At 31.9% G+C, this 12,878-nt stretch overlaps 1 protein-coding gene across 1 annotated transcript; it reads right to left on the bottom strand.

The window, feature by feature from the left end:
• Positions 1-675: 675 nt before the first annotated feature.
• Positions 676-7,567, bottom strand: LOC111700994 (uncharacterized; the record flags this gene model as incomplete). The annotated part of the gene is given in 7 exon segments (XM_023472098.1): positions 676-752; positions 1,326-1,416; positions 2,953-3,035; positions 5,516-5,590; positions 5,975-6,037; positions 6,669-6,743; positions 7,553-7,567. Coding segments are annotated over 7 exon segments (479 nt in total), but the record flags the coding sequence as incomplete, so codon positions are not given.
• Between the last annotated feature and the right edge of the window lie 5,311 nt (positions 7,568-12,878).

Raw genomic sequence — 12,878 nt, 5'->3', positions numbered from 1 at the left:
TCTGTTGAATCTTGTGGAACTAGTTTAACGCGGCCAGGCATCGTCTTCCACAATATTATATAACATGCTATATAATATGCAGTGTACAAAAGAAAGGACAAACATGTCATGAAATTAATTGTAAAAAAGGGAAATTTTTCTTTAATACAATAGAATGAAAATAAATGTAAAATTATAATTATTAATAAGAGAAAATGAAAATATTTTGTTGAACAAAAGTATTTATTGATTAAATGCCAAGAAAATACATAAATATTTACAAATATGTAGATATTCCTAATCAATACTAAAAGATACTGTAGGCTGTTCCGCGTATATATGTAAACTGAACCTGTACTATGTACAATATGTATATTGTACTATGTAAAATGGATATATGTTTACTGAACCTTTACTTGTACTATATGTGTACTGTGTAAAATGTAAATATGTGTACTGTACCTGTACTGTGTATATGTATACAGTGTCTGTATTGTATACATGTATACTGTCCTTGTACTGTGTATATGTGTACTGTACCTGTACTTTGTAAATGTATACTGTACTTGTACTGTGTATATGTGCACTGTACCTGTACTGTGTATATGTGTACTGTACCTGTACTGTGTATATGTGTACTGTACCTGTACTGTGTATATGTGCACTGTACCTGTACTGTGTATATGTGTACTGTACCTGTACTGTGTATATGTATAGCTAGAGTTTGTGCAGTTTTCTTTCTCTTCTCGTATAACAAGACCATCCTCATACTCCTAAACAATTTCTATAGTAACTAGTTTAACCAGACCATTCTCATACTCCTAAACAGTAGCTTAATTGATAAAACATTATTAACCTTTTCTATTTTTTTTTTTGGAAACATTGACCCGCCGTTTGACCGGCCTCCACCCTACACTATGCAACAACAAAAAACTATGAAGTTGAAAAAGTTAAGAAGTTCGTTCTAATGTAATCCGTTTTTAACATATTTAGAAAACCACAGGGGGGTGGAAAGCATCCCCCCTCCCATACGTGATGAACTGACTGGGGATCTAAATCTATGTTTTGACTGGAGGGGTGGGGGGGCTATTAAAAAAATTGCCAAAAAAAAGGGTCGGAAAAATGTAAGGATTTTTTTTTGACATGGACTGGACTTTTTACCGCACTAAATTCGACCCTTTGCCTTATAAAAATTCACAATAAATCCTTCCAATTACTTTTCCTTATCAATGAAAACAAAATTTACGGGAAAAGTGTCAAAAGTGAGAGTGATACATCAAAAAAAATAGAGGGGAGAGACATCAAACGCACCCCTCCCCCCTCCCAGCCTGTTAAGGGTTAATTACCTGTGTATGATAGTTAAGCCCTGCAATGAACCCATGAAGTATATTTCTCTCAAACTCTCGGACAAATTCGTTTTTACTGAACATCTGAACCCTATAATATTCGTTTTTACTTAACATCTGAACCCTATAATATTTGTTTTTACTGAACATCTGACCCCTATAATGTTCGTTTTTACTGAACATCTAAACCCTATAATATTCGTTTTTACTGAACATCTGAACCCTATAATATTTGTTTTTACTGAACATCTGAACCCTATAATATTTGTTTTTACTGAACATCTGAACCCTATAATAAATGATTACTCGCTTTAAACTTTGTATTTCTAAGTTTAATCCATATATCTTGATAGTGAAAATATTTAATATTTCAAACTTTGACTTTTTAATCTGGCAGAATATACAGTTGGAACTATCAAAGATATAGGATATCAAATTGTAATGATATATGATTTAAATATTATGAGAATGAGAATTTGTTTTTGAAATTGTTTTTTAAAATTGTTATTATGATAACAGATAACAAACGTTTTTCTTGCTTTAAATAGTTAACTTGGTTAATTTTAAAAATTTGGTGTTGTAAAATTTATCAAGTACCCCTTAAGTGACCATCATTGGAAAAAGTGATAGAGGGGAGAAAAGCCAGCCACAACAATTTATAGTCCGAGCCACATTCTCCTCATTTTCTCGTCCGAGCCACCGTGAAATCCTAGTCCTTCCAATATTGTTTTCCAAAAGTGTCTAGTACTCCAAGATAAACAACTTTTTAAGAATCTGGCCACGTTAGGGCATTAATGAAATATTGAATTTTAATAAATTGAAAAAAATAGTTTCAATTGAATTAAAGTTTTCGAGTTCTATGTCCTTAAAAATGTTCACCTTTTTTACGCGCATCTCCAGATATTCCTGGTGTAGGATGTCGCAAACAATTTCGAGATTATAGAACTTAAATCTTTTTTTCTTAATCATAGTGAAAACCATAGAACTTTTCCGGGTGGTTTCATGGGGAAATGATAGGCAGAGGTATGCCAAATATTTTGTTATTTATTTCATATCGCGAAGGTAGGCCATTACGGAGACAGAAGAGTTTTAAGTTTTACCTCAATAAAGTTTGACATCCTTATCATGTCTCTAAAGATTCAAACATAATTTAATCATTGCAATACTTTAGTCTATCCATATTTTATGCCGTAAAGTGGCCAGATTTGTGAAAAATACTTTTATCTTCAAGAATTAGAAACTTTTCAACGCATATAATCGAAGGACGAGGATTTCGAGGTGGTTTGGACGAGAAAATGAGGAGAATGTGGCTCGGACGAGAAGTTGTTGTTCAGTGATATGTCCGAATCCAAAAGGTAAAAATTAAACCTTCATCTGCAAGTAACAAAAGTGTTAAATTCCCACAATTTCTTTCCTTGGATCAGGAGTATAAATTCACAAGTCACAATTACAGAGATTCAACAGTTGAAAATAATGAATTTTGAGAGAGAAAAAAAAGATGTCTTATTGTTTACTAGACATGGGTATAAAGAGACTACGTTTAGTATGAAACATATAAACCACTCTTTCAATAGAAGGACATGAAAATATGTCTAATGTACTGTCTTTTTACATGATTAATGCTTACCTTGGGGCCAATGACGTCACAGCATTAGCAAAGTTATCATAATAAACACTGCAGACTAGATCTGCAATATATTCCTCTCTAACCTAGAATATAGTGTACACTGCAGACTAGATCTACAATATATTCTTCTCTAACCTAGAATATATTGAACACTGCAGACTAGATCTGCAATATATTCCTCTCTAACCTAGAATATAGTGAACACTACAGACTAGATCTGCAATATATTCCTCTCTAACCCAGAATATAGTGAACACTGCAGACTAGATCTACAATATATTCCTCTCTAACCTAGAATATAATAAACACTGCAGACTAGATCTACAATATATTCCTCTCTAACCAAGAATATAGTGAACACTGCAGACTAGATCTACAATATATTCCTCTCTAACCTAGAATATAGTGAACACTGCAGACTAGATCTAAAATATATTCCTTTCTAACCTAGAATATAATGAAGACTGCAGACTAGATCTGCAATATTTTCCTCTCTAACCTAGAATATAATAAACACTGCAGACTAGATCTGCATTATATTCTTCTCTAACCTAGAATATAGTGAACACTGCAGACTAGATCTGCAATATATTCCTCTCTAACCTAGAATATAGTGAACACTGCAGACTAGATCTGCAATATGTTCCTCTCTAACCTAGAATATAGTGAACACTGCAGACTAGATCTACAATATATTCCTCTCTAACCTAGAATATAGTGAACACTGCAGACTAGATCTGCAATATGTTCCTCTCTAACCTAGAATATAGTAAACATTGCAGATTAGATATGCAATATATTCCTCTCTAACCTAGATTATAATAAACACTGCAGACTAGATCTGCAATATTTTCCTCTCTAACCTAGAATATAATAAACACTGCAGACTAGATCTGCATTATATACTTCTCTAACCTAGAATATAGTGAACACTGCAGACTAGATCTGCAATATATTCCTCTCTAACCTAGAATATAGTGAACACTGCAGACTAGATCTGCAATATGTTCCTCTCTAACCTAGAATATAGTAAACATTGCAGATTAAATATGCAATATATTCCTCTCTAACCTAGAATATAATAAACACTGCAGACTAGATCTACAATATATTCCTTTCTAACCTAGAATATAGTGAACACTGCAGACTAGATCTGCAATATGTTCCTCTCTAACCTAAAAATACAGTTTATCCCACTGAACTTATTTTTCTTAAGTTTTAAATGATTTCCTAATTTACAATTTACATGACGCAGCCCTCAAATTTGGTTTCATACTTCTAAAAAAAAACTACTTCTGTTGAAGTGCAAGCAAGCTTGATTAAATGACCCACTCTCCACTAAAACCTACTATTTCTTCGGTCAAAGTACTGCCAATTACTGCAGTACAGTACCTAAAGATTATCTGAAGGTGGACCCAATATATGTGTGTTCTTGCAGTATCAGAAAAAAACATAACGTTTTTTTTTCACAAAATTTTTAAAATCACAATATTATTATCAAAGTCATTTAGATTAGAAAATATAAAAGTGAATACATTTCCTGACTGAAAAATCTCTTTAAACGGTACAATACACTTTAAAAGGATATTTTTATCCAATCAAGAAATTTAGTTCTGATCGAATTAACAACAATTCACCTTAAAAAAAAACTTTCAAACGTGGAAAATGATAAATTAATGCAAATTTTCGACAAATTATTGTTATTTACTTTTCATATTTTTATTTACTGATTTAATACGCTTGTATTGTGAACCTCAGGATCAAGCATTGATCTTCATCTTATGCAGATCTACAGATTAACTAAATGTAAACCTCAGGATCAAGCATTGATCTCCATCTTATGCAGATCTACCGATTAACTAAATGTGAACCTCAGGATCAAGTATTGATCTACATCTTATGCAGATCTACCGATTAACTAAATGTGAACCTCAGGATCAAGTATTGATCTCCATCTTATGCAGATCTACCGATTAACTAAATGTAAACCTCAGGATCAAGCATTGATCTCCATCTTATGCAGATCTACCGATTAACTAAATGTGAACCTCAGGATCAAGCATTGATCTCCATCTTATGCAGATCTACCGATTAACCAAATGACTCTGTGATATCTGGTGGTCATACCCTGCAGAGATGTCTTTTATCGACGGATCAAGCATATATCCTCAAATTTAAAAGTATTCACATTTGATATTAAGCTTAAGACTTCAAAATTAACATTATCCAGACACAAATAGATTGACCTCTTGTTATTTTTGGTGGAAAACCTTCCTAAAAGATACGTCATTGTACACCTTTTATATAAAATAGAATATTAAGTATTCAACAAAAATATTAATTAGTTTCTCTGTTAAAAAATCTAATTAACAGAAAGGAATTAAGTTTGGAAACAAACTCTGATTTGTTAATACATTTATCTTTGCAACCTCATCTTTTATTAATTAATAATTATGTTAAATCAAAGAATTCAAAGTTTGAAATATCAAAGGTTTGAACCATCAGGTTGCANAAAAGATGATTTATTCTTTTTTTTTTTTTTTTTTTTCAAGAAAAAAAATACCTCTGGGTCTAGAGCAGTAAACAGTAGTTGCAGGAGATCTATAACGCACGACACAAAACAGCTCTGAGACAAATCCTAAATTTCAAAATGGAAATTAGAAAATTATTCAAAAATTATTAGTATTATTTTCTTGAAAAATCGTTTCACCCTTTTTGAAAATAATTTTTACTCCGAAGAAGTTAGAAAAAAAAATTCTTAGGGTTCTTTCGCTGAAATAGGAATTGAATTGATTTTTAGAGGAAAATAAAGAACATTTTGGGATTAAAGTATAAAAAAAGCAAAAAACATTTGATGTCCAATTTTTCATTTTTACTCCTAAATCTTCAAAAATCTTCGAAGATTGTTTAGCATACTTAATGCAGTAAACTTAAAATACACTTTTTTGAAATGATTTTTATATGCAATTCTCGTGTGTATTTTCAAGATTGAAAGGCGGAAATTAAAGGAAAGGATTTTTACCTGAAAAATAACATCTGAGCAGAATAGTCTGGACTCTAACTCACTTCGATATTTGAAATTAATCTGAAAAGAAAAACTCCATCAAAAAACTTCAATTCGTCTTTTGACAGTACAAAAATTGTTTATCTAAAAGTCTGGTTCACTGAGTGTACCGGCGGTCATATTTTCGGGAAAAAAAAACTAAATATTTTTGAGTTTAAGTAGTGTTTTTTGTTGTAAAATTTTCAATCCTTTTCTAAAACTTCGACTTATTTGTTAAATCTTCAACATATTTGTTAAATTTGTAGCCAATGTCAAATGTTTACCCTATTAAGATGACACAGTCCACTGGCGTATACTTCAGGTTTACGGCTTTTTACAAAAACATTTGAATGAAATATGCACTGAAAGTGTCCTTTAGGCAAAGTTTAAAAGCAAATTAGAAATCCCCCAATAAGGAATACATCGGAAGAATTTATTTAATGTCGTCTTGACAATTTTTCAATGAGTTTTATACTATATTACGTAAACTTCAGTGTTTGCGAAAATAAATAAATAGCCATGAATATGCAGAACAGTTTTAAAGAGCTCCATATAATCATTTAATTAAAAAACTAAATATTAGAAAGTGAAGAATACGACATTTGATGAATTCTTACGATTTATTCGTTATTAAGGGTTTCACTGTATAAACCAATTTTATTGAAAGATTTACCTGTGCTCTTCTCAAAACTCCAAATCCCAGAACTCCAAATCGGTTGGAACTTAAACTTTGTTTTGTACCACAATCCTAAATGATAATTGGTCAATTATGAAACCAACCTATTTCATGATTTGGTTTTCTTTTAATATTAATTTTAAATTTTTCTATAAAATGATGTTCCAGGGCCCAAAAGGTTATCTAGCGCAAATATGTGAAGTACACCTGCAGTATGGAAACAGTACAACAAAATGGCCGTTTTACACTTTTTTCTAGTTAATTCCTCTCTAATATATATTCTATTCTCTTTGGGCCAAACCCTGTCTCAAATGATAAACATTACTGTCAATTGATATTTTCATTTTTACACTAAAGGTCAAAAAAATGTATTTTAAAAAGGCCGGTCAATGATACCTTGCTAGAGAAAAGGTAATATTTTGGATTGACACACAATTAGACATTATTTAGACTTACATCATACTTCACTTTTAAATTTATAAATTCTACCGTTAATATTCCAGCAAATGCAAATATATTTAATCCCTAAAAACTTGTTCACTTTGTTTTGCTCCATTGCAAGATTAATTGGAGAAACTAAAAGTTTTGATATTTTCCTCTGAACTTACAAATCTGGTTAAAAAGAGCAAAAAATTGGTTTTCAGAACTTAAAAATGAAGAAATAACTTAAAATGTTTTAACTTGAATGATTTGTGATGTTTCTCCAAAACATAATATTGCAGCCATACGACAAAATATTCTAAACACATCCAGGAATACATTTTTGTAAAGTTATAAAGATATTTTCTTACTCTGTACTTCTATATATACTTTGCTTGTCTGGTGGATGTTTGTACGTCTGTCTGGGTGTTTGTATCCAATAAACGTCAAAACGGCTGAACCGATTGGGCCAACATTTTTTCTGGGACCTACAGTGATCCCAATCTTATCGAATTTAAAAAAAATGTTGTCTCTAACGAAATTCGATGTTTGAAAATTTTAAAATCCACGAAATTTTTTGTTTGTTGTTTCTGTTTTGAACTTTATATATAACTAGGCTTTTAGTGTGCTTCTCGCCCATCTTCTATTTCAACTTTTTACTGTGGCTTTTTCTGTGAGCATCTTCTCTTTATACAAAAAAAAAAGAAAATGGGGATTTCAAAATATTTTTGATCATTCATAAACTTTCCATTGGGTCACGTAAGGTCCCACACAAAATTTGGGTCCGATTAGTTCAGCAGTTTTGACTTTTATTGCATACAAACAAACAAATAAAACATCCAAACACCCAGATAGAAAGACAGCCTATTTGTTTGAATTGCGAATGTATCAAAAGATTTGTTTGTAGCTATAGTATTTGTTTAGGAGCATCAACTATAATCTTTAAATATTTGGTTTGGCTGTGTGTTAATTTTTTGCTTTTTTATCCAACATACAGGGTTAACCCACAAAGAATAAGACTCTAAAGACGACCTAAAACTCTAAAAATATGACAAATTGAAACTTAATTTTTGGAATATGCATTCAATTTAGTATTTTAATGGTTACTTAATGATTAAGCACATAAATAAACCAGGTTTGGCCTACTACAAGGAACCCTGAATGGAAGAAAATGAACTAAACAAATTTTGTACAATCGTCTCAGAAGTCTCATCCTTCAGAGAAAATTGTACGGCATTTTTTAGTCCGTTTTCTTGCAGTCAGGGATACAGAAACTAAATGAGTGTCCCCCAATCCTGGAACTGATGCAGGGGTCCAGTGATGCAACCAGGGATAGGTACTGCAGAACACAGATTAAAAAATCATCAAGATCACACAGTGTTTTATTCTTGTGTTTTTTGTTCTCGGTTTGGGATTACAAGAAAAACGACATTCAAGTTCAAGTTTTGTTAGTCACGGTGTTCAATGTTATCTTTTTTATAATCCCAAACCTACGCACGGACAGGAAAAAACTAAAGTAAGAGTATATGATTTTGCACGTTTGTCNCAGCAGTTTCTGTAGTTTTAATGTCTCTGGAAAAAAGAGTTATTTAAAATACTCTTTACAGAAATTTTGAATAGAGAAAAAAATAAAAAGGATTCTTTTCATGGTTCATCCTATTCTTCTATTATTTTTCATGGACAATCCTTCGTTGTTTACGTTAAAGAAGAAAGACATGACATTTTTGTTGTATCTGTGGCACAGTGGCACATTGCACAAGCAGAAAATTGTCACAAAGAGTTGATTTTTTGCCACAAAGTTAAATTTTCTAATCATCATATCTTTGCAACCCGATGTTGTAGACCATTGAGATTTCTGTAAGATCGAATGGTATAAGTTTGAAATATCAAAGCCTTACACCATAACATTGCGAAGATATAGATATCAGAAATTTGAGTTGGGGGCAAATACTCAATTTCAACAAAAATTGAAGCAATGAAATAACATGGAATAAATGCAAGGGAAGCAAGGAGAAACCAAAACAAATTCATGTAAAGTAGTTTTTTTTTCCTTATTTAAATCTATTCTAAGTTTAAAAGGGATTCCAATGCAGATATTTTTGTGCGGGAAAACTATTTAGATTTGCATATCTACCATTCTTACTTTTCTTCTTTACTTTTTATTATTCAAAGGGACTGTCAACATCAAGAAGGTTGTAAAATAAGGTTGGTTACTAGCTCTCAACATCAAGGAGGTTGTAAAATAAGGTTGGTTACTAGCTCTCAACATAAAGGAGGTTGTGAAATAAGGTTGGTTACTAGCTCTCAACATCAAGGAGGTTGTAAAATAAGGTTGGTTACTAGCTCTTAACATAAAGGTGGTTGTTTTACTAGCTCTCAACTTCAAGGAGGTTGTAAAATAAGGTTGGTTACTAGCTCTCAACATCAAGGAGGTTGTAAAATAAGGTTGGTTACTAGCTCTCGACATCAAAAAGGTTATAAAATAAGGTTGGTTACTAGCTCTCAACATCAAGGAGGTTGTAGAATAAGGTTGGTTACTAGCTCTCGACATCAAGAAGGTTGTAAAATAAGGTTGGTTACTAGCTCTCAACATCAAGGAGGTTGTAAAATAAGGTTGGTTACTAGCTCTCAACTTCAAGGAGGTTGTAAAATAAGGTTAGTTTCTAGCTCTCAACATCAAGGAGGTTGTAAAATAAGGTTGGTTACTTGCTCTCAACATCAAGGAGGTTGTAAAATAAGGTTGGTTACTAGCTCTCAACTTCAAGGAGGTTGTAAAATAAGGTTGGTTACTATCTCTCAACATCAAGGAGGTTGTAAAATAAGGTTGGTTACTAGCTCTAAACATCAAGGAGGTTGTAAAATAAGGTTGGTTACTAGCTCTCAACTTCAAGGAGGTTGTGAAATAAGGTTGGTTACTAGCTCTCAACATCAAGGAGGTTGTAAAATAAGGTTGGTTACTAGCGCTCGATGCGCTCCAATGTAATGATAATTTCGTCTCCTAAGATATATCAATAAAAAAAATAATATAACGTCACTGATTATAAAGGCTAGAGTTAGGTAATAATATAGGTTTCATTAATCTATCTTAGGCGACGACATTTTCCTTACATTGGAGGTTCAAGGTTCAAACTCTATAGTCATGAATATACTGAAATATTTTCTGATAAATCTTTCTAAATACTAATTTTAGTTAGGATTAATTCTAAATCTGTCTCAAACAACCAAATTAATTGATATTAACTAATTCTCTTTGATAGCTTGATTGTGTTTAAAGATTTTGTTTTAGCATACAATTTAATAAAAAAATATGATTAGGCCGGACAGGGTTTTATATGCTTTTAACGGTTTTGATAAATGCCATGATTCTGTAGATGGACTTTGATACAGCTATAATCCTTTATGTATACAATGTTGCATAGCTAAGTACTGGTAAAATTTGAGTAAAATTAGGAAAGATAAAATTCAACGTTTCTAAAATTCGCATGTTTAAATTCTCTTTTTAATTTCTTTAGATGTAATATCTTATTTCATTAGATGATTTGAAAAAATAATAGTTTTGAATAAGTCTCAACAGTTTCAAAATAAAATATAAAAATAAAATGATTTCTCGTCAAAATTTTGCTGTCAAATCCAATAAAGGAAGGATAAAATGTAATAATGGTTCAACATTTAATCTGAGTTTCCTGACAATATCAACTTCCCTCTCCAGCCTAGAAATACAAGGAGATCTTACTATATAAAAAAAACTAAAATTTCCCAATTCTGGGACTTCCGAAATGTGGTCTAAAAGTTTTTATTTTTGAGATCTATGATTTAAAAGAGCTGAACACTTTGCACAAACAAAAAGTTGAAAAGTTTACTGACAAAAATGTACAGTCATTTTAGCTTAAGCTTAAGCTTAAAGGGACAGTAAAGGAAAAATGAAAGGGGGTATAGGCTGAAAGCTAATCACTTTAGCTCTTGATCGCGACCCATGAAAGTTTTATCTGATGTTCCTGTCTCGAGAAACTGATATAAAACTGTGTTAAAATTATACGAAAATTCATATATGTAAAATTTTGAAAATCTGAAACTTAAATCACGTGTCCAGAACTATCACCAATGGCAGAGCAGTTTCCATCAAAATTCGATCGTCATTAAATTTTTGAAAATTTTGAAAATCCACGAAATTTTTTGTGAAAATCCGCGAATTATTTTTGTTTTGTTTTACGATGTACACAAAGAGAACATGTTCACAATTAATTTAGAAGATGGGCGCGAAGCGGCCTATAAGGCTAGTGTAATATAAACTATCTCCTCCCAACACACGTAATCTAAACCATCTCGTCCCAACCTGTACAATATACATGTAATCTAAACCATCTCCTCCCTACCTGTACAATATACATGTAATCTAAACCATCTCCTCCCAACCAGTACAATATACATGTAATCTAAACCATCTCCTCCCTGTTGTAAATGCTCTACTCCAACAAATACTTTTAGATCAGAATCAATCCAGGTAAAACTCAATCTCGAACTCTAGGTTCTCTAATAATACCTTGGTCAGTATCAATCCAAATACGACTCAGTCTGTATTCTCAGGTATCTGTCTTACAAGATACAACTCATCTAGAACTCAAGGTTCTTCAGTAATACCATAGTTAATATCAATCCGGATACAACTCAGTCTGTATTCTCAGGTATCTGTCTTACAAGATACAACTCATCTAGAACTCAAGGTTCCTCAGTAATACCATAGTTAATATCAATCCGGATATGACTGAGTCTGTATTCTCAGGTATCTGTCTTTCAAGATACAACTTGTGCTGACTATCAGATATAATCAGTCTATATCTATCCAGATACTACGCTGTTGTATTCTTTATGTATCTATCTTTCAAGATGCAACTTGTGCTGACTATCAGCTAAACTCAGTCTATATCAATCCAGATACTACGCTGTTGTATTCTTTATGTATCTATCTTTCAAGATACAACTTGTGCTGACTATCAGCTAAACTCAATCTATATCAATCCAGATACTACGCTGTTGTGTTCTTTATGTATCTATCTTTCAAGATACAACTTGTGCTGACTATCAGATATAATCAGTCTATATCAATGCAGATACTACGCTGTTGTATTCTTTATGTATCTATCTTTCAAGATACAACTTGTGCTGACTATCAGCTAAACTCAGTCTATATCAATCCAGATACTACGCTGTTGTGTTCTTTATGTATCTATCTTTCAAGATACAACTTGTGCTGACTATCAGATATACTCAATTTATATCAATCCAGATATGATACTGTTTTATTCTCAGGTATCTGTCTTACAATTCACTGTAATTCCCAATTTATATATCTTTCAATATTGATAATACTATATAATCAAGCAGAGTTTTCTTCGAACTAACGTATATTTTGAGTTCTATTTTACAGGTTATATTTATTAATGTAATTGAAAGTTTTGCGTATTTATTTTAAAGCGTAGTTAGATTTGATCACAAATAAATGTTTGAAGTATTTATTTACAAGCGTAGTATAGGGTACAATGTACAATGTAATATATCTAGGTGTATCTAGGTTTATAAATATAGGGTTTGCTACAATATTTATTACACTCCCAGCATATATAACTGTAGAATGTACGTTAACTAAACCCCTTGAAACTATAAAACACTTGTTTTTATCTTATAGTCTTTAACCCTATCCCCGCTGGGGTACTTGAAAACCAGGATACGCTGGGGGGGGGGTCAATTTGACCCCCCCCCCTCTAAATCCCATATTTTATGTCCAAATAT

Source organism: Eurytemora carolleeae, unplaced genomic scaffold, assembly GCF_000591075.1.
Source record: "Eurytemora carolleeae unplaced genomic scaffold, Eaff_2.0 scaffold441, whole genome shotgun sequence".
Taxonomy (NCBI): Eukaryota; Metazoa; Arthropoda; class Copepoda; order Calanoida; family Temoridae; genus Eurytemora; species Eurytemora carolleeae.
The sequence above is the reverse complement of the archived record's forward strand: the minus strand, read 5'-3'. Positions and strand labels throughout refer to the sequence as shown.